This window comes from Aethalodelphis obliquidens, unplaced genomic scaffold (genome assembly GCF_003676395.1).
Source record: "Aethalodelphis obliquidens isolate GAN/ISIS:26980383/991018 unplaced genomic scaffold, ASM367639v1 scaffold60, whole genome shotgun sequence".
In the NCBI taxonomy this organism is placed as follows: Eukaryota; Metazoa; Chordata; class Mammalia; order Artiodactyla; family Delphinidae; genus Aethalodelphis; species Aethalodelphis obliquidens.
This window is the reverse complement of record NW_020838004.1, coordinates 3,872,327-3,894,298: the sequence shown is the minus strand read 5'-3', so window position 1 is coordinate 3,894,298 and position 21,972 is coordinate 3,872,327. Positions and strand designations below refer to the sequence as shown.

General features: G+C 38.2%; 1 protein-coding gene across 2 annotated transcripts in view; it reads left to right on the top strand.

Annotated features, from left to right (window-relative positions):
• The window catches only part of MRE11 (MRE11 double strand break repair nuclease), a 64,874-nt gene extending 50,602 nt beyond the window's left edge, over positions 1 to 14,272 (top strand). Inside the window, exons 17-20 of one of the 2 annotated variants that reach the window (XM_027087798.1) lie at positions 5,008 to 5,066; positions 6,918 to 6,985; positions 11,290 to 11,368; positions 13,495 to 14,272. In XM_027087798.1, the coding sequence (XP_026943599.1) occupies positions 5,008 to 5,066; positions 6,918 to 6,985; positions 11,290 to 11,368; positions 13,495 to 13,548 (260 nt within the window). In that variant the 3' untranslated portion in view covers positions 13,549 to 14,272. The remainder of the gene's footprint in view (positions 1 to 5,007; positions 5,067 to 6,917; positions 6,986 to 11,289; positions 11,369 to 13,494) is intronic. The other variant, XM_027087799.1, reaches the window with a different exon arrangement.
• Positions 14,273 to 21,972: the final 7,700 nt, after the last annotated feature.

The following is a 21,972-nucleotide window of genomic DNA, read 5'->3' as shown; positions in this document are numbered from 1 at the left end:
CTATTATAAAAAAAGAGAAAACAGAGGGCGTTAGAAGAGGATCGTGAGTAAAATATGAACACTTCCAGTTAAACTACCAAAAGTTGGTCAGCGTGCAACACAGAGGCATAGACTTTGTAAATTACCTGCCTTTACCTTAGCCCAAACTGCCTTTTCTCATCATGGCTTTGTTGTTTTATGTGAAACTTTCCTTGACACCAGTGGGCAGAATTAATCACTCAGATTGAGTCTTCAGGTTTCCATTGTTGTCATTAAGAAATCAGCTATTGGGTTTCCCTGGTGGCGCAGTGGTTGAGAGTCCGCCTGCCAATGCAGGGGACATGGGTTCATGCCCCGATCCGGGAAGATCCCACATGCCACGGAGCGGCTGGGCCCGTGAGACATGGCCGCTGAGCCTGCACGTCTGGAGCCTGTGCTCCACAACGGGAGAGGCCACAACAGTGAGAGGCCCCGGTACCGCAAAAAAAAAAAAAAAAAAATAGAAATCAGCTCTTAGTTTAGCTTGTTGCTTTATTTGAAGTAATCTGTTTCTCCTCTGGCTGGCCGTCTCTGGTGTTCTGTACTTTCACTATGATGAATCTAGATATGGGATTCTTTTTATCCTGCTTAGGATTTATGGGGTTTCATGAAACTGAATTGGTGCCTTTTATCATTTCTAGAAATCCTTTGCTCTTATCCCTTCAGATATTACCTCTGTGCTATTCTTTTTCTTTCCAAGACTTCAATTAAATAAATGTATGACCTATTCACTGTGTCCTCCCACTGGAGGAGGAGTACTAACTTCCCAGAGTAGTTATAAGTGTTAAATGAGCTATGCATAACCATTACTGAGCACAGCACTTAGAAAGAATCCAATAAATGACTGCTGCTGTTAGTATTAGTGACAGTGTTTACAATTAACTCATGATAATGGATGTTTCTATAAATCAGTCTAAATTTGTCTTTTATGCAGTTGATTTGGTCCAATGGTTTTGCAGTTTAACTCCAACATTGGCCTTTTTTTGAAAAACGGAACTGACTTTTTAATATGGTCTCTGACAAAATAACCATGGAGTACTAACTATAGTTACTATAAGTTTGGGATGAAAGCAACTTTCCCTAACACCATACACAAAAATAAGCTCAAAATGGAATAAAGACCTAAATGTAAGGCCAGAAACTATCAAACTCTTAGAGGAGAACACAAGCAGAACACTCTATGACATAAATCACAAGATCCTTTTTGACCCACCTCCTAGAGAAATGGAAATAAAAACAAAAATAAACAAATGGGACCTAATGAAACTTAAAAGCTTTTGCACAGCAAAGGAAACCATAAAGAAGACGAAAAGACAACCCTCAGAATGAGAGAAAATATTTGCAAATGAAGCAACTGACAAAGGATTAATCTCCAAATTTTACAAGGAGCTCATGCAGCTCAATATCAAAACAACAAGCAACCCAATCCAAAAATGGGCAGAAGACCTAAATAGACATTTCTCCAAAGATGATATACAGATTGACAACAAACACATGAAAGAATGCTAAACATCATTAATCATTAGAGAAAAGCAAATCAAAACTACAATGAGATATCATCTCACACCGGTCAGAATGGCCATCATCACAAAATCTAGAAACAATAAATGCTGGCGAGGGTGTGGAGAGGGTGCACTGCTGGTGGGAATGTAAATTGATACAGCCACTGTGGAGAACAGTATGGAGGTTCCTTAAAAAACTACAAATAGAACTACCATATGACCCAGCAATCCCACTACTGGGCATATACCCTGAGAAAACTATAATTCAAAAAGAGTCATGTACCAAAATGTTCATTGCAGCTCTATTTACAATAGCCCGGAGATGGAAACAACCCAAGTGTCCATCATCGGATGAATGGATAAAGAAGATGTGGCACATATATACAATGGAATATTACTCAGCCATAAAAAGAAACGAAATTGAGCTATTTGTAATGAGGTGGATAGACCTAGAGTCTGTCCTACAGAGTGAAGTAAGTCAGAAAGAGAAAGACAAATACCATATGCTAACACATATATATGGAATTTAAGAAAAAAGAAATGTCATGAAGAACCTAGGGGTAAGACAGGAATAAAGACACAGACCTACTGGAGAACGGACTTGAGGATATGGGGAGGGGGAAGGGTAATCTGTGACAAAGCGAGAGAGAGGCATGGACATATATACACTACCAAACGTAAGGTAGATAGCTAGTGGGAAGCAGCCGCATAGCACAGGGAGATCAGCTTTGTGACCGCCTGGAGGGGTGGGATAGGGAGGGAGACGCAAGAGGGAAGAGATATGGGAACATATGTATATGTATAACTGATTCACTTTGTTATAAAGCAGAAACTAACACACCATTGTAAAGCAATTATACTCCAATAAAGATGTAAATAAATAAATAAAAGCAATGAAAAATTTTTTTTAAAAAATGAAGCTTGGTTACAAAAAAAAAAGCAACTTTAAACTATAGCTTCTACGTTCGTATTATAAGTGGAGGAATGAAGAGATAAATAAATGTTCAATCCTATTATAACAAGCTCCATGGAGTGTAAAGATTTGTACAATAGTACTGGAGTTTTACGGGGAAAGGTAGAAATTACACTTACAGCCAGCAGCGGTTGTGAATGAGAGTTATCAGCCCAGACTTTTCCACTGAAGTTTGTCTGCAGAGGATAGTGACTAAGTTAATAAAAGAAGCCTCTGTCTTTGCATTTAATTTATACCATGGTTACCACTGCTGCTACTCCATCCACTATTACTAGCGAAATCATTTGAAGACCTACTACATCTAGGCGCTTGCCAAAACAAATTACATTAACCACCTCTTTTTATCCTGTCAACAATTTTCAGCATGAAGTATTATTAACACTGTTTTATAGGTGGGGAAACCGAGACTTGAAGAAGCCAAGGAACTTGGCCAGTCACCCAGCTAGTGAGTCCACATGGCTCTAACTCTAAAACCAGAGCTTTTAATCCCCAATACAGTATGTATTGCCTTCCTAACAGAACCGAGTGCTTAATTTTCTGATAATGTTAATTTATCACACAAATATTTATTGGGGATAAAAAGAAAGGAAGGCTCTTGTTTCTTCCAGGAGCCGAGAGTTTGAGGGGTCAATTAGTGAATAACGATTGAGCAGAAATAGTTTTTGAAAGAGTCACGATTGTTGGCCTTTGCATTCAGATGCCCTCTCCAGCCTTTTGAGTAGAGTAGGATGTGAGGCTAGTGATTGAGTAGGGTGGTTAAGAACTCTGCTTCTGCCTTTCCTTTCTCTCAGGTAGCCATCCTAAGATTGGGGATAGAACCTGGAATAGGAAAAATGAGTAAATCATAAATTTGGGCTAGGTGGAAAGATTCCTGAGTTTTCTGACTAGGAGAATTTTGGACTTTGTAGGGTTCTTTGAGCATTTGACTTCTTCAAGTCCTCTGTCTTTTTATCTCCTCCTGCTCTGTTGTTTAGTTTGGGGGTTATCTTGGGGGAAACCATTTTTGTATTAGGAAACTGGTAAGGCGTAGGAGAAAATTAAACCTCTAATTGGCTCTTTAAATTTTATTCTAGGTTTTTAATAATCTGCACTTAATTCCAGTGGGGGTGTGTGTGTGTGAGGGGGGGTGGTTACCCACACCACCAAGCAGTCCTCAGATACCTGCTGGGTGTCCTGCAAGTCAACTCAATTCTGACACTACCTGCCTAGAGACAGCATCAGATCCCACAGGGGAAGGACTCAGTTCCAGAAGACTGCCCCCCTCTACTTCAGATGCCAGTCACAAGTCCAGGTTGTTATCTGTACTTCTGACTAATAGGCTATCAATCAGAGGTCCCCATGACTCCCTCCTTGGATTCAGTTAACTTGCTAGAGTGGCTCACAGAACTCAGGAAACTAGTTTACTCACTAGATTACTGGTTTATTACAAAAGATATGAAAGGATATGAATCAATAGCCAGATGAAGAGATGTATAGGGCGAAGCCCAGAACAGAGGAGCTTCTGTCCTCATCGAGTTTGGGGTCCAAGCATGGTGGCACGTGGAAGCATCTTGATTCACCACCTGGAAGCTCTCTGAACCCCCTTCCTTTTGGGTTTCTATGTAGGAATGATTGATTAAATCATTGGCTGTTGGTGATTGATTCAACCTCTAGCTCCTCTTCCCTCCCCAGAAATCGGGGATGGGACTGAAAGTTCGAACCCTCTTCCTGGTTGGTTCCCCTGGTAACCAGCCTCTCTCCTCAGTTGTGGTCCCAAAGTTACCGCATTAACATAACAAAAAGAACCTTGATGGCTCTCATTGCTTTAGGAATTTAGGGTTTTAGGGGCTCTCTGCCAGAAATGTGGATGAAGACCAAATGTATATTTCTTACTGTGAAATCAAAATATTATAGTTTTGGTCTCAGGAAAAATAAAAATGAACTAAATTTCATGTTTCTAACCAAGTTTACAAAGCTGAAAATGTAAGGATTCATAGGAAGGTTATCATGGAATGAAAGATAGGCTGTTTTCTAGCATTCCCTCTGGACTATTTCTTAGGTACTGAATATTTCTAACAAAGTAGAGGAGAATAAGGAAGCGCTTACTGGAACCATGTGGCTCCCACAGGGAAAGAGATTGCCAGCTATAAGAAGGCAGACCTGAGGAGGGTTACTTTCACTGTATTTGGAGTTCAGTCCATTAGGTGATCAGATTTTATCCTTCAGGTATTTTTCTATAAAATATTTTTAGTGTAGGTGTATTTATGAACACTGCTTACTACTTTATTTGAGTAAACCGGGAAATCATTGGTAGTTAGACATATAATTGGTAGTTAGACATATAAATACCAGTTAGACTGGTAGTTAGACATATAATTCCATCTCCCGATTTTAAAGCATATTAAGTGGTTTTATAATCAGTCGTCATGGATTTTTGCAGATAGGACTTAGGAAACCTTCAGCTAAAGAAATGTGCAAATTTTTCTAAGCTTTTTTAAGAATAACATAATGGATGTTTCATCTTTTTCATTATAGCCTTTAAAGCTGCAAGACAGCAGCCCTCCCAAAATGCTGCTACTAAGAATTATTCAGAGGTAAGAAAAAAAGTTTTCTAATTGTGTACCAATTTATGTTTCCTACATTATGATTGTCAGTTCTTTGGTCTGCAAAGTAAATAAAAGAAGAAAAAATGTGGAACATTAAAACTGCAGAGAACTTTACTGATTATCTAGACTGAGGGCTTCTAGGGTTTCTGCGCGGGAGGAGGGTTTCTCTTTTTCTTTCTTTAATAATGGATCGCATGATTGGACACCCATAAATGTATGTACCCAGTAATATTTTTAAGGATAATAACGTTGAACCAAAAGAGTCCATGCATGGAAAACTATGATTGAAGATGGGCGTTCAGTGCGTAGAGAGGTCTTATTTATTGCTGGCTTCCTTTTGTTACTTATACTCTCATAATACTCTGGCTTGTGTCTTAATGGCTGAAGCCAGACTCAAGACAAGCTACAAGGTCTGAGTCTACGGACCTCTGTGTTCAGCTCTAGATTTAACATGAAACTTCTGCTCTTCCTTTGGATTCCAAGAAGAGTCCAGAATGGACTTGATTCTCCTGTTACCTCTCTTTCAAAACACATGTGTCTTACTTCCCAGGCACCATCCCTGGCCTCTACCTACTAGATGCCTGGGGTGTCCCCCCTAGTTATGATAATCAAAACGTCTCCCGACATGTCCAGATGTTTCTGGGATGGGAGGGGGAGTTAAAAATCACACCTAGTTGAGAATCGTTGCTCTATAACATACTGCCCCACCAGCATTTTCTTAAATTTCACTCCTTCTTGATCTCTTGAGTATGTGACACAATTGACCACCTCCTCTTCCAGAAAACTTCTTCTCTGTTTTTTTGTTTTTTCCTCTCATTATTATACAATTATATATGGGTATACTGGTGCTAACTTCTATCCTGAGCTCCATTTCATTATTCCTGTTCAACTATTGCCTGCTATCGCTTCAGGATCATATCTGAAAACAGAATTATCATCATGTCCACAAGGTAGCTTCCCTTCTAGATTTTTCTTTTATAATGCAAGAACATGAGTTCAGAAAGAGCAAGTCATGGTAACTTTTTCTTTCATGTTTTTGATTGAGGTGACATAGTGGTAGATCAGGGGAATGCTGAAGGCATTTGATCCCTTCAAGGCACTTAAGACAATCTCCTGATAGTTTCATGGACAAAATGCAGAGATATTGGCTGGATTCATAGCCATTTAGACAACTTCATTTAACGGTCTTTGATTAATAGTTCAATGTCAGCCTTGGGTAGGGGTGGGTCTCAAGTGCTGCTTTTTTCACTATTTTGTCTTTGGCTTTATCAGTTGGATGAAGACATGGCAAATGTGTGTATTAAGTGTCAAGATCACACAAAATGTAGAGGAGTAGGTAGTAATTTGGATGATAGTATCAAGAATCACAAATATCTTTCATGGGGCTTAAAAGCAGCAAGTGGTATTTAACAGGGATAAATGTAACAGAAAAACAGATATCCGGTACTTCCCACACAGTCTTATACCTCATTTAAAATTGGAGATGAAGCACCGATGGCCTAGAACCCAAGAAAATCACAGGGCACTGTCCGCACATGACCCAGTGTGAGTCATTCACCAATCTGAGTGCATGTTCCTTTAGGTACCCAGGCTGCCGTGGTAGCAGGAGAGAAGTGAGCTCACACATGTTATATAAAAAAAACCATTTGTAAATGAAGAGTGACATTAGTGGGGAAGTTAGGCAGAGCTTTAGTTTTCATGGTTATTGCTTACATGGTATCTGCCTCCTTTTTTGTAACTTTTTGTAAAAATATATATTTTTTGACATTAGTTAATGCATTTTTATTCAGATTTTCCATTCCCACAAAGACTATTTGCTGTTTTGTTTCTCCCTCTTAGGTGATTGTGGTAGGTGAGTCAGATACGGAAGAAGACATTTTTCCTACCACTTCCAAAGCTGATCAAAGGTTGGTGCAGTGACTTCCTGCAAAAAGGAACATCTGAAAAAATTAAAAATTATCCAGAATTCAACATATACATTTCTCTATGCTACGGAAGTCTGATTTTTTAAAAAATTTTATTTATGTATGTATGTATATATGGCTGTGTCGGGTCTTCATTCCTGCACACAGGCTTTGTCTAGCTGCTGCGAACGGGGGCTACTCTTCATTGCGGTGTGCGGGCTTCTCATTGCAGTGGCTTTTCTTATTACGGAGCACGGGCTCTAGGCGTGCAGGCTTCTGTAGTTGTGGCTCGCAGGCTCAGTAGTTGTGGCACACGGGCTTAGTTGCTCTGTGGCATGTGGGATCTTCCCAGACCAGGGTTCAAACCCATGTCCCCTGCATTGGCAGGCAGGTCTTAACCATTGCGCCACCAGGGAAGCCCTGGAAGTCTAACAGGTTTATTTTCAGCTAGTCACGTATGTACAAAAGTGAAAAATAGACCAAGGGGTAGTCGTGGAGTCAGTGCAGCATTATTACAAGTATTTTCACTGAAAATTTGAATAACTTGTCATTCATTTCCTTTTGCCTTTATTACCCAGTGATTTTCTTGCTGGAGTGCTATGTCCTCTCCAATTAACAGAAAATAGCTTTGTATTTTGTTAATATTCTGTTTCAGCTTTCAGCACTTCCTGTGTGTCAGGTACCATTCTGAGCCTTTGCCTATGAATTAGCTTATTTGCTGGTCACAGTCACTCCAGGAGGTAAATGTACTTATAACTCTATTTTCCCCCTTTTACCTTTGAAGAAAGTGAGGCGTGGTAGTCTACGTAACTTACCTAAGGTCACACAGCCAGTCACGGAGCCAAGCATTCTGCTCCAGGACTCATCTCTGCTGTTGCTGCTGCTTCTTCTTTTCTTTTTTTTTAAAATTTTATTGAAGTATAGTTGATTTACAATGTTGTGTTAATCTCTGCTGTACAACAAAGTGAATCAGTTGTACATATACATATTCTTTTTCATATTCTTTTCCATTATGGTTTATTACAGGATACTGAATATGGTTCCCTATGCTATGCAGTAGGACCTTGTTGTTGATCCATCCTGTGTATCAGTATAATAGTTTGCATCTGCTAACCCCAAACTCCCACTCCATCCCTCCCCCACCTGCCTCCCCCTTGGCAGCTACAAATCTGTCCTCTATGTCTGTGAGTCTGTTTCTGTTTTGTAGATAAGTTCATTTGTGTCGTATTTTAGATTCCACATGTAAGTGATATCATGTGATATTTGTCTTTCTCTTTCTGACTTACTTCGCTTAGTATGATCATCTCTAGGCCCATCCTCTGCTGTTGCTTCTTCACATAATAGATTAAGCTCTCAGACCTCTGTGCATGTAATAAGAATCATTTAATTGACGAGAGGAGATTTAGAAACGAACATTTTGGCGAGAAATCTGAAATCAGCCTTGGCAGGTTTGTGTTCCTGATGACAGCAACTGGGTGACGCAATTTATGCTGTCTTTGAAGAATTGTTTAGTAATCGCACAGTGTGTATAGGTATTTCACTCATGATTTAAAGTATTTAAGCTCTACCACTTACTGAGTGTGGACCTTGTGCAAGTTTTTTTGACTTCTGTGCCTCAGTGTCCTCATTTGTAAGATGAAGATAATAATATTTACCTCAAAGTGTTGTTATGAGGCTTTAAAGTGAGTTAATATTTGTGAAGTGCTAAGTACAGCACTTAACACATAGTAACACCTCTAGAAGGGCTTATTGAAGAAATAACAGGCTAGGGAAATAGAACAAGAATAATGGAAAGAATGGTAAGCAGTAAAAGCACTAATATTCTGGTAGTTGACTTAAAAAGGAAAGAACTTCCAGGTGTAAAACTCCTTTCTGCTGGATGGGCAGTGGAAATCCACCCACTTTCCCCTGGAAAAACTGCACCAAACTCTACATGGTTGTACTAGGGACAAAAGGACCCTTCCAGATTTGATAGAGCTGGTGGCAACCTTCCCCTCCCCGCCGACCTTAAAGCAGTGAGCAAGATAAGACCTGGCCCCATCAGGCCAGGTAGAGGAGGAGAGATGGAGGGGATTCTATTAAACCTTGCAGCGGGGGGAGCCAACATTTTGGGGGCACCTTTTATGTAGGCCAGTTTAACATGTTCTCTTATGCTTGTGATGCTGCTACAACTGACATAATTGGCTGAACATCTCTAGGTAGGAATTCTGACTTGTGCCTCCAAATTATATCTGTACAAAAATGGAGAAGACTTACAGCTCCTGGCACTCAATGTAATACCCCCTGTCTGCCTTATTTTTGAGCAATCCACAGGAAACTAATCCAATTAAACATTTTTTGACATCCAGGACAAGAGTCCATTTATTTGACCCAGTAGTCAAAACTGTATAACTATTCTTCCCTTCCTGCCACTGCTCTCTGAGGATAGGGGACCTCTCATAGACTGGATCTGTAGGTGTGTGAGGTCCTCTGGTGCAGAATTGGGGGCTCCTGCTATGATCAAATGAGCCAGCATCTGGTGTAGAATGCCTGGCTTGTTTCTGGACACCACTGGTTATTTGTCTGGGGAGACATCAGCAAGCAGAGTCAGGCCTCAGTGGCTGCTTCTTCCCATAACCCCCCTCTTTCCCCAGCTCTCACAGCAACAATGCCTCACCTGCTGTGGCTAGCCTTGGCACTGTGGCTTCATGCTTTTGATCTGCTTCTTCCTGTCACAGATGATGGAAACAAGTCAACAATGATCAGCTCCTGCTTAGGTCAAGTACAGAGAGTTGGGGACTTCCCAGGTAGATTGGTTGATAAATTCCTTGATCCTCTACCTCCAAAGCTATGTTGCTCTTCAGGTTTGCTCGGCAAATCCTCCTGTCCTTTACTTTTGTGCCTAAGAGCCTGTGGATTTTTCTGTTTCCTTCTGATGCATAGACCTCTTGACTCTCAACAATTTGTCCAGACAAGCCCTTTAGATATATTTTGTTTGCTATAGTAACATCCCAAAGCATGGTAATAAATTGTTGGCTAAGAGTTCACAGACACTGCTTTTATTTAAGACAGGAGCCGGCAGACTCTTTTCTTAAAGGGCCAGGGAGTGAATATTTTAGGCTTTGCGGGCCAAGAGGCAAAACTGGGGGTATTATGTAGGTGCTTATATAACCATTTAAATATACCCATTTCAAAATGTGAAGACCATTCTTAGCTCACAGGCTGTAAGGAACAGGTAGGCTGGATTTGGTGTGCTAGCCAAGTTTGCTGGCCCCTGTCCTAAGATGACTTAAAATTTTTGTTAGTAAAAATACATAGGAATATGAGTTCCATCACTACACGTTAAGCTTCATAAAAGTAGATTCCTGATTATCTTGCTTACTGATGTTTCCCAGGGCCTATCATAGTACCTGGGGTCAAGCACTAAGTAAATATTTGTTATTCGGACTGGACACAAATAATATTAACAGTGAGGCAACCCTAGAAAGCGGTGAGCCTTTCCTAAGGTCCTTTTATCCTGTTACAGAAACGTAACTGAGATTTGATTTAAAATATTTCAGTATTGCCATAGTTTTCAGGAGTAGAGGGTGGTAGTAGGTACATGTTAATATATGCTAAGAACTATGATGTCAGCAAACATCTGTGGCGTGCTTCATGTGTATCAGGCACTGAGCAAAGTGTTTAAGTATATAAACACATTTAATCTTTAAAAAATTCTTATCAGGCTTCCCTGGTGGCGCAGTGGTTGAGAATCTGCCTGCTAACACAGGGGACACGGGTTTGAGCCCTGGTCTGGGGGGATCCCACATGCCGTGGAGCAACTAGGCCCGTGAGCCACAACTACTGAGCCTGCACGTCTGGAGCTTGTGCTCCGCAACAAGAGAGGCCGCGATAGTGAGAGGCCTGCGCACCGCGATGAAGAGTGGCCCCCGCTTGCCACAACTGGAGAAAGCCCTAGCATAGAAACGAAGACCCAACACAGCAAAAATAAAAATAAATTAATTAATAAACTCCTACCCCCAACATCTAAAAAAAAGATTAAAAAAAAAATTCTTATCATCCTCGTTTTACAGGTGAGGAAATTGCGGCACAGGGAGGCTAAGCTGCTTGAAGCCGTGTAGCTCCTAAATGGCAGAACTGGAATTCAGACCCTGACATCAGAGTCCTTTTCATTGCCACTAAGCTTCTACTGCCTCTAATGTAGCTCGAAGGGAATGTGTTAGTCATTTTTATTCATGGCTGCTACTAAAATGAAAAACTTAGCTCAAAAGCCTTCTGTGATGAATTCTTTGGTTCATTTTCTCTGTTTTTCTCACATTTTGCCTCAGGTGGTTGAGCACTTCATCATCGAGCAAACACACGTCCCGGAGCAAAATCACTAAAGGGGTTGATTTTGAATCAGATGAGGTAATAACGTAATACGTTAAGTCTTAAATAATTCTTAAATGTTTATAAAATCTGAATAGGGACTGCTAAGCTAGTTGCCGAAAATTATTTCTAAAAATAGTTTCATTGATCACCTTCCTTTGAACCATAGTTAATATTGAGTCAATGAGTGGCCTCTGTTGAGTGCTCATCGATGGAAATACCTCAGATGTGAAAGACCTGCAGATCTTTAACATATAATATCACTCAGCTCTTCTTTAACTTGCCCAGTTAACAGTAGGATCAGAATAGTTTTTTCAGCTTCTGTTGTTTATGTTTGGAGAAATGGTGATGATATCGTGAAAGCCTTTAATGTTACTCTACAACAGAATGTTTATTAAATGTTCACTGTATGCTCTACACATTTCCTGTATATTTAAGGTGGTACATGGTGGTGTTTTTCAGTTGTGGTAGAAACACATAACATAAAACTTACCATCTTAACCAGTTTTAAGTGTACAGTTAGTTCACTAATATTAAGTATATTCACACTGTTGTGCAACAGTCTCCAGAACCTTTTCATGTTCCCAAACCAAAAATCTATACCCATTGAACCACATCTCCTCATTTTCCCCTCTCCTCAGCCCCTGGCAAGGGGCTCTTCTACTTTGTGCATTATGATTTTGACTACTCTGATACTTCATATAAGTGGAATTATACAGCATTTGTCTTTCTGTGCCTGGCTTATTTCATTGAGCATAGTGTCCTCCAGGTTCATCCCTGTCGTACCACATGACTCACACCTTTGGTTTTGAGCTTCATCTGCTGCCGTCGTGTTCTCTGTGTCCCAGCTGTGGTTTTGAAACAGCTTGAAGAGAAGACGCCCCAGAACTCAGGCTGCAAAGAAAAATGGCACCATGAGCTCAGTCTGCCTATTAAATACTAGCATGTTGCCTCCAGGAGAGAAGTGGGCAGTTGTTGACCCGTTGGTTAATTCCAAAGCATCTAGATACACATGTGGTTATATGTTACTTACAGAAATTCATATAGTTCACGTTAGCTACAAAGGAGAACTATTAGAAAATTCTCTACTATAGTTTGGATTTATCTCTGGTTTATTAATGAGTTCTGCCTTTTATGGTAGCAGAAAATGAATCAATAAGTGAGAGTGAATTTGTGTTTCTCAAGGCATCCATATCTCACTAGAGATAGCTAATTTAGCGAACACTGGAACATGCTGATATCACCAGCAGAGCCTAACACCAAATAATTATCCCTTTTTATTAATGTCTTAAAGGAAACATAAACCAAAACTTTACAAATTTGCTTTCTCTTTTGAATAGTTATAGAATGTATATCATTGATTATATGTTAACCTCATCAAATTATGTATTTGGGGCTTATCGAAGGTTTAGTTTTCATTCTCTCTAATTAAATTCTTAGTTAACATCTGATATTCCTGCCTGTTCTTACTATGCATATAATCTACGTCCCAGCAGCATGGGAAGTCTTTGAAACTAAATAGTTCCTCTACTTATTTTTCCAAAAAAAATATTTGAAAGATTGCTTTCCTAGGTTGTTTCTTGTACCAGTCTGAGAGTAGCTGTCTATTTCTAGCATTAAATGGGTAATGGAAATAAAAATTACAGCTATTTCTGAATTAGGTCATGTGGCTTCATTATTTTTTTGGCTCTGAATTTCTAGAGCATCAGATATACCAGTTATAAAATGTAAGTGGAAAAAAAAAAAAAGCTATTTAAAAACCTAATAGAAATGACTTGAAGAGTTTTTGTTTGTTTGTTTTTTTGTCTTGCCCATGCCTTATTTGCTTTTATTAAGGTGAATAATTGAGAGAAATATATATGATATATATTGTGGGCTTATATATATACACACATATAGAGCAGGATACATTTTTATTTTTAATGCTTGCTAAGAATTTAGTTGGACTTTCATTGTTTTAACAATGAAATAGCTACTAAGGAAGGGAGGACGAGAAAAAAATTGACAAACTATTCATATTTATAAAGGAAATAGAAAAATGAAAGTCTACCCCATGTGAAAGGAGAAAATGGCTCTTACTGGTATTGTTTTGCCCATAAGAACTTCTGTCTTGTTTCAGTGAAGCGTGGAACAGTCACTAATTGTACATTTGGATGTCATTCCAGGATGATGATGATCCTTTTATGAACCTTAGTTCTGTAAGAAGAAACAGAAGATAATATATTTAATGGCAGTTTGAAGTTTTCAAGATTCAGGAAAAATCGAAACGTTGCAAACTACGAGTTTACCAGTTGAAGATTTTTTGAGTATTGCTGTTAACTGAAGAATTTGAATGATTCTTACTTAACAGAGAAACTAATGTATAAAAATTTATGTTTTTGAATATCATTTCCTGAACATGACTTCATTATTTGAGAGACTTCCCAGCTCAAGGGCATATAGAATAGCATTGGTTTTCCTTATTTTTTAATCTGGTTGTTAACATTACCTGTTCTATAAATGCTCCATAAAACTTAGAATGTTGTTTTTGTGACATACATCAGTATGTCTTACCGAGTGAGAGCTTTGCTTAAATACAGTCTTGAGTAAGGACTAAAATAAATCTACCATTGTATGTTTCTGCTTTATAATCAAAGACTGTGCCAGTATTTTAAGGTTATTATATTTAGCCAAAGTTGAGGAAAAGAGCTTATAGAATCTAGTCCTTTTTATAATTTTCGTAATTTCTAGACATCCTGGATTTCCTGCAGGTAAAACAATTTATATGAAACGGTGCCTAAGCTCACTGTCTGTTACTCAGTATATGTTCTTTTTCTAATGCTTGTGATAGTATCAGCCAGAAACTTTGAATGATTACATATACCCTGTACTTTGAATAATTAGATATAAGTTTGTATCAAAAAATAAAGTCTGTCAGAATTATTGTTTTTTATTCCAGTTGTAGCAAAGATTCCAGAGGATTATGTTCCCATTGAATGGTGGTAATTTTCCCATTATTTTCTATTATTAATGGTTCTCTCTCTCTCTCTCTCTCTCTCTCTCTCTCTTCCTCTCTCTCTCACCTGTTTCTAGGAGGAAAGGGTTAAAATAATTTAACCGTATCTTCTTAGAAGCTACTGAAGAGTTTTGTTTTGTTTTTTTTTTTTAGATAGAGTGGTTACTTGAACCTTATGGTTATATTAGATAAACATATTGAAATATAACTTCTGTGGAATATCAATGCCAAGGTTTCTCATTAATATATATAATTTTTTTCTCATTAATATTTTATCTTAACATTGAGCATGGGCAATTCCAAAATCTTAGAGAAGCAGCTCCTGTTACATTTTCTTACATGTATTCAGGGGACCTAAGAATTTGACTTCTTCAGATTTAAGTTCAATAATCCCATTCTCCTTTCTAAGTCTCTGTTTAAAGACTCCCTGAGAGTATTCCTTCTTTTCATCTAACAGTGCAGCTATATATTCAAGACTCCTTAAGGAAGTTATAGATCTTGGTGGTACAACAGCCTGACATTTCTTTATATGTAGAAACAAACGCTAGACTGAGTGATATTCCTGATTATTGGCATATTCATACCTAGAATGTGTCAAACTATGAAAGACAGCATTTGCTTAGTGACTGCCTCTATATCATAGCCCTTGTAATGGGTCTAAGTCAAGAATTGCGACGTAGCCTTAGTTTCTTTAAAAATGTTTTCTGTGCCTCACTTGAGCATAAGGATTATTTTAGCGGTTGCATTAACTCAGCAGAAGGCCTTGTCCTGTGAAAGATTCTCAGACACATCTGCTCCCATCTTTAATATTCCCGGTATTTGAATGAAGCAAAGATGAAATCATGAGTAAGAGTTGCTCTCCATGGTGGGATGGAAGCTGGTTTGGGTGGCTGTCTGGGAAGACTCAGCCAATGGCTCTTCTCACCTGCCAGTGAGATGTCACCTGCTGGGGTGAGGGTCATAGTGAGGGAGATGGTCACTAATGCGTCCTGACAGGTTCCTGAGAAAAAAAGAGTAAGGCTTTCTCCCTTCCTACAAACTGCTCTACGGTATGAAAGAGGTACTAAATGTGATTCTGTTAGCTCCTAGGAGAAGTGATTCCATGGCAGTGAGAGAGGGTGAAACTCTCAGCCAATTCAGGTCATTTTGTGAATAGCGTGTGTCACCTCCTGGAAATACAGTAAATAGGAAAGAAAAACCTTTTTTGATGAATATTGCTGCATAGTTAAATATGCCACATATCCTTGATATTCTGTATTGATGCAGTGAAGTCTAGGGTTTTTTGGACAGTTCTCAGACATGTTGGGATAGGTGTGTAGCGGTGATTTCCAGATGACTGCAGAGCCCCTACAGTTCCTCGAGGCTGAGACAGGACCTCAGTGAAAACATTCTGAGGGAAAAAAATCTTTCCATCGTTTACCAAAGAATATCCCTCTTTCTGACATTTTGTTATGTATCAAAAATACAATAGTGCATTTACAATTCTAGGAAATAAAACTGGTACTTAGAAAATTCAAGCATTTAGGCATACGACTTTCAATTTGGGTACAAATTGGACATTTTTTCCCTAAACTTTTAAAATTATGACCTGCAATAACAGAAAAGTCATGTGCTTTAACAAATAATGATAAAGTGAGCCTCATGGCATTCTCTATACAGGTCAGGAAATAGAACTTGACCAATGCCTCAGAAGCCCACCAGTGTTCTCTCCTGGAAACGCATCTTGACTCCTGCAATTCAGAAGTTCTTACTTTTGCCACAAGGTGGTGCTTCCAAATTTAAACTTAAGTCAGTGTAGTTTTGCAGTAAATTTGGAACCTGTGCATACTAAACTATGCAGTAAAACCAAAGTTAGCTTTCTGATTTTATGTGTAAATTGCTTGACATATTTCACCTGGCTCAGCCTGGTGAAATTGCCAGGAAATTGCCCGTAAAATTGATAAATTTTACATGTAAAGGGTCAAGAAGAAAACGTTTTATGTTTTAATAAACAAAGAGGAAAAACTCTTTATTAGAAAAATGGAATAAAGTCTCCCATTGTAAAAGTTTTCTGTTGAAATGTACTATATTTAAAAATAACGGGACTTCCCTGGTGGCACAATGGTTAAGAATACACCTGCCCATGAAGGGGACATGGGTTCGATCCCTGGTCCGCGAAGATCCCACATACTGCAGAGCAACTAAGCCCGTGTGCCACAACTACTGAGCCCACGTGCCACAACTGAAGCCCACAGTGCCTAGAGCCTGTGCTCCGCAACAAGAGAAGCCACTGCAGTGAGAAGCCCTCGCACCACAGCGAAGAGTAGCCCCTGCTCCACACAACTAGAGAAAGCCCACGCGCAGCAATGAAGACCCAACGTGGCCAAAAATAAATTAATTAATTAAATTTAATAAAAATAACCATCCCCCAATGTAATCTGATGTCCTCTTTTGTATCTCATACATTTAATTCACAGTATTTTGTGGCTTTTGAAAGCTAACTACCACTAAGGTTATTATAAAAGATTTTATAGAATGAAGAGTTGGTTTTTTGAGTCCAAAGAGCTTCCATATTTTGAATGAAAAATGTCCACATTTCATCATTTGCTTATCTCATTTTCTTTTAATAGTCTGAACTTAATGTTTAATAGCTAGGTCTGAAAATACTAGTGATTTAGTTTAGCCTCTTAAGAAGTCAGTTCACATAGCTTGCTATTGCCATGACTGATAACTAGATCTGATTTTAGCTGTTTAAATCGTAAAGGAAATGCATATTTATTCTTCAAAATTCAGACATTGAAATTTTATCAAAACGTGTGTATTTCCCTATAATCCTCTCCCCAGACACAACCTCTCAACAATGATGTATATATTTCTCCAGTTACTTTTGGCATGACTACTAACAAAAATTGTTGAATTAGAACCCCAAATTGTATAGTCAAATATTTTAGTCTTTGTATCAAGGTATATGTTCACCTTGATACTTTTCTTGACATCCTGATTTTTCCATATCTTCTTTATCAAACTCTTAATTAAACCATCATTGCCTGTTTTAAGAGGTAATTGTACTGCTTTCTGATGTGTAATTTAAATGTTATCACTCAATAATAATTTGGGTCAAATAAAAGAATATTTAATCTGTGTGCCTTGATGTCGTAAGTGGTAAAGTGAGATTCAAAGGGCTCTTGGCTGGTGATTGCACATAATAGTTGATTAAATGAAAGAAGCACAATGGATATTAGGCTGGTTGGCCCAGGCCACACTCTCTTCTGCCTGTCAGAGCCACTAGGCAGTGCTGATGATTCATGTACAGCTACCTAACACTAGTGCTTGAGTACCCTTGATCACAGTGCCTGTTTAATTTCAAGAGTTTCATGTTTGTTTTGTTTAATAATCAGTATTTTCTCCACTGTAAGCTTATAAAACTAGCTTCAGCCTACCTATGATTGCATTTGAACTGATTGCGAGGTGTATCTGGACTTTGCGCAAATGCTGCTAGAGGCAAAAAGCCATTGCCTAATGGAATAAGAGGTGCAATTGCACATCTGTTGGTTTTTTGTGGGGTTTTTTTTTGTCTATTGGTCTTAATAGTCCGGAAATAGGACTTGTGAAATGACATCTATCCATTCATCGTAGACATATCTGAAAACGCCCAGTGGTTGATCATCCCAGTCTTCATTTCTGAGCTTTTTAGTAGTGCCTTAAAACCAGGTCATGTTTTTTAAACTTTTAATTTTGAAATAATAACAAATTTATGGAAAATGTGTAAGAATAATAGAGTACTTTTTACCTTTTACGCAGATTCACCAATTTTTAACATTTCATCACTCTGTGTGTATGTACCACACATATATATTCATATACAAGCGTGAACATGCACACTTACATACTTTTTTCAGTCTTTTGAGAGTAGGTTGCAAGGGGTAATGCTCCTTTACCCCTTATTATTTTCTTCAGTATATATTCATGTGTCCTCAAATCTTACTCCCTTCCCTGTTGCCCCATCCCTTTCTCCTCTTTCTGCTCTATCCATTGTAGGTAAACAGTTTCATTCTTGTTTATCCTTTCTGCATTTCTTTTTGCTAAAAGTGGATATGTGTATTTTTAATTTCCCCATTTTTCTTATATAAAAATTTGTATGCTATATATATTCTCACTCCGAACAATATATCCTAGAAATTATTCCCTACAGTTTTATAAAGGTCTTTTCTGTTTTTCATAGCTACACAGTCCTCCATTGAATTTAAATACCATGGTTTATTCTATCATTCTCCTACATATGGGTATTTAAGTAGTTCCAATATTTACAATATATAAATAATGCTGCAATATTAACCTTATTAGTATTTTCATATTTTTGGAAGTTTATCTTCAGAGTAGATTCCTAGAAGGTGGGATTGCTGGGTAAAAGGGTGAATGCATATGTAGTTTTGCTAAATACTGCCAAATTCCCTCCAGAGAGTTTGCCTCGTTTTGTATTTCTGCCAACAGTGTGTAAGACTGCCTATTTCTCCATATCCTCACCATCAGAATTTATTGTCAAGCTTTTGATTTTTTGCCAGTCTAGTGGATGATTATCTCCATGTAGTTTTAGTTTTCATTTCTGTTATGAATGAAGTTGAACTTGTAAATGTATATGTAAGGGCCATTTTTGGTGCATTGCTTGTTCGTGTATTTTGTCCATTTTTCTAGGATTTTTAGTTCCTTCCCCCCAAATTAATTCTTTAAAAACTTTTATATTAAGGATATTGGCCCTTTGTCTATAATGTATTGCAAAATTTGTTTTCTTGCTTTCCTTTTGTGCTCTTATAGTTTCATTTCTTTCACATTTACATCTCTGATCCATTTAGAGTTTACTTTTGTGTAAAGTTGTGAGAAATGGATTTAATTTTATCTTTTACAAATGACTATCCAGTTGTCTGTGCATCATTTATTAAAGCGGCCTCTTTGCCCCAGCAATGTGCTAGATTTTCATATGTAGTGTGGTCTATTTCTGGACTTTCTATTCCATTCCATTGGTCTGTCTCTTCATGCACTGATAGCACAAAGTTTAAATATGAAGGCTGTGTAGTATGGTATAATGTCTGATAGGGCTAATCACCCCTCATAGCTTTTCATTTTCAATGTTTTCTTAGCTATTCTTTTATGTTTGTTTTTCCAAATGAATTTAAGTATCAATTTTGTAGCTTCAGCAACAAAAAAATTTTTTGGTTCTTTTTTGGAGGAATTGCATTAAGTTTATAAATTAGGAAGAACTGACATCTTGTATGGATGTCAAGTCTATTTTATATATTTCAGAAATGTTCTAAATGTTCTTCATAGAGGTTTTGAACACTTCTAAAATTTAATCTTAAGTATTTTGTCTTTTGCGCTGCTATTGTGATTATAGTTCTTCTCTTCCATTATATCTTTTTTTTTAAATTTTATTTATTTTATTTATTTTTGGCTGCATTGAGTCCTCATTACTGTGCGCGGGCTTTCTCTAATTGCAGTGAGCGGGGGCTACTCTTCGTTGCGGTGGCTTCTCTTGTTGCGGAGCATGGGCTCTAGGCACGTGCGTTTCAGTAGTTGTGGCATGCAGGCTCAGTAGTTGTGGCTTGTGGACTCTAGAATGCGGGTTCAGTAGTTGTGGTGCACGGGCTTAGTTGCTCCACAGCATGTGGAATCTTCCCCGAACAGGGTTTGAAACTGTGTCCCCTGCATTGGCAGGAGGATTCTTAACCACTGTGCCACCAGGGAAGCCCTTCCATTATATCTTATAACTCGTTATTTTTATATATGAATGCTATTCATTTTTGCATGATAATTTTATATCCTGCTAACTTGCTGAATTCTATCGTTAAAATTTGTTTTATCTTTGATGCGCTAGGATTTTCCAGGTGTAATTTTATGTGACTCACCAGTAAAGATATTTTTGCTTCTTGTTTCAATTCTTATGCCTTTAATTTTTTCTCTTATCTAAGTGCACTGGCCTCCACCTCCATGTTAATATATCAAAAAAACTGGCAAACTGCAGACAGGGAATGTAAAGTTTTTTCTATACACTTTGGTGGAATGTTACCGAAGTTAAAAAACTGTAACTAAAAATAGCTCGGAAAATTCTTCTCCAGGCAAATTTTATAAATTTACCAAATAATAACTTCATTCAAGTGGAATTATACGATGTGTACCTTATTGTGTATGACTTCTTTCTCACAGTGTGATGTTTGAGATCATTCATGTTACAGCATGACTCTGTACTTTTTCATTGCTTATAGCGGATTCCACTCTCACCAGTCCATATCCTTACAAAATATTTGATATTTTCAGCCTTTTCAATTTTAGTCATACTGATGGATATGTAATAGTATCTTCTTGTGGTTTTATTTTCATTTCTCTGATGACTAATGATGTTAAGGAACATTTCGTATTTTTTGTGCAAATTTTGATGTCATCTTTTGGGATATAAGTATTCAGATATTTTGCCCATTTTTGAATGGGTTGTCTGCCTTTTTCTTACCGATTTCTGGGAGATATATTTTATACAATTCCTTTGTTGAGTATATGTATTGCAAAATCTTCTCCAGTGGCTTACCTTTTTGTTCTGTAAATGATGTGTTGTTGAACAGAAGTTTTTAATTTCAACAAAGGTCAATTTGTCAATGATTAATGTTTCTGTGTCCTGTTTGAGAAAACCATTCTCTATCCTAAGATCATAAAGAGATTCTTCTGTGTTATGTCCGAGAAGCTTATCTGACTTGCCTTTCACATTTAACTCTACAGTCCAGCTGGGAGTTGATTTTTATGTGTGGTCTGAGATAGGAATCATGTTTCATTCTATTCCACATGGAGATTCACTGGCCTCAGCACCATTTGTTGAAATGACAGTCCTTTACCCCTGCTCCGCAGAGCTATCTTAGTCATTAATTAACAGACCATATATATACAGATCAATTTCTGAAATCTTTATTCTGTTCCATTGCTCTATTTGGAATTAATTGCTATAGTTTTATAATGAGGTTTTTTTTGGGGTTTTTTTTGCGGTACGCAGGCCTCTCACTGTTGTGGCCTCTCCCGTTGCGGAGTACAGGTTCCAGACGCGCAGGCTCAGCGGCCATGGCTCACGCGCCCAGCCGCTCCGCGGCATGTGGGATCTTCCTGGACCGGGGCACGAACCCGTGTCCCCTGCATTGGCAGGCGGACTCTCAACCACTGCGCCACCAGGGAAGCCCATGAGTTTTATAATAAGAACAAGTCTTCCATCTTTGGTTTTTTTCCCCAAGGTTTTCTTGGTAATTCTTGGCTCTAAAAATTTTCAAGTAAATTTTGTAATTATATATACTGCTTGTTAGCTAATATAAGGTCTTAACAAAAATACCTGTGTGGTTTCAGTTTGGTTAAAATTTTTTTTTATTGAAGTATAGTTGATTTACAGTGTTGTGTTAATTTCTGCTGTACAGCAAAGTGATTCAGCTATGTATGTGTATGTGTGTGTATATATATATATATATACATATATATACTTTTTTAATATAAATTTATTTATTTTTGGCTGTGTTGGGTCTTTGTTGCTGTGCGTGGGCTTTCTCTAGTTGCAGCAAGTGAGGGCTACTCTTCATCGCGGTGCGTGGGCTTCTCATTATGGTGGCTTCTCTCGTTGCGGAGCACGGGCTCTAGGCACGGAGGTTTC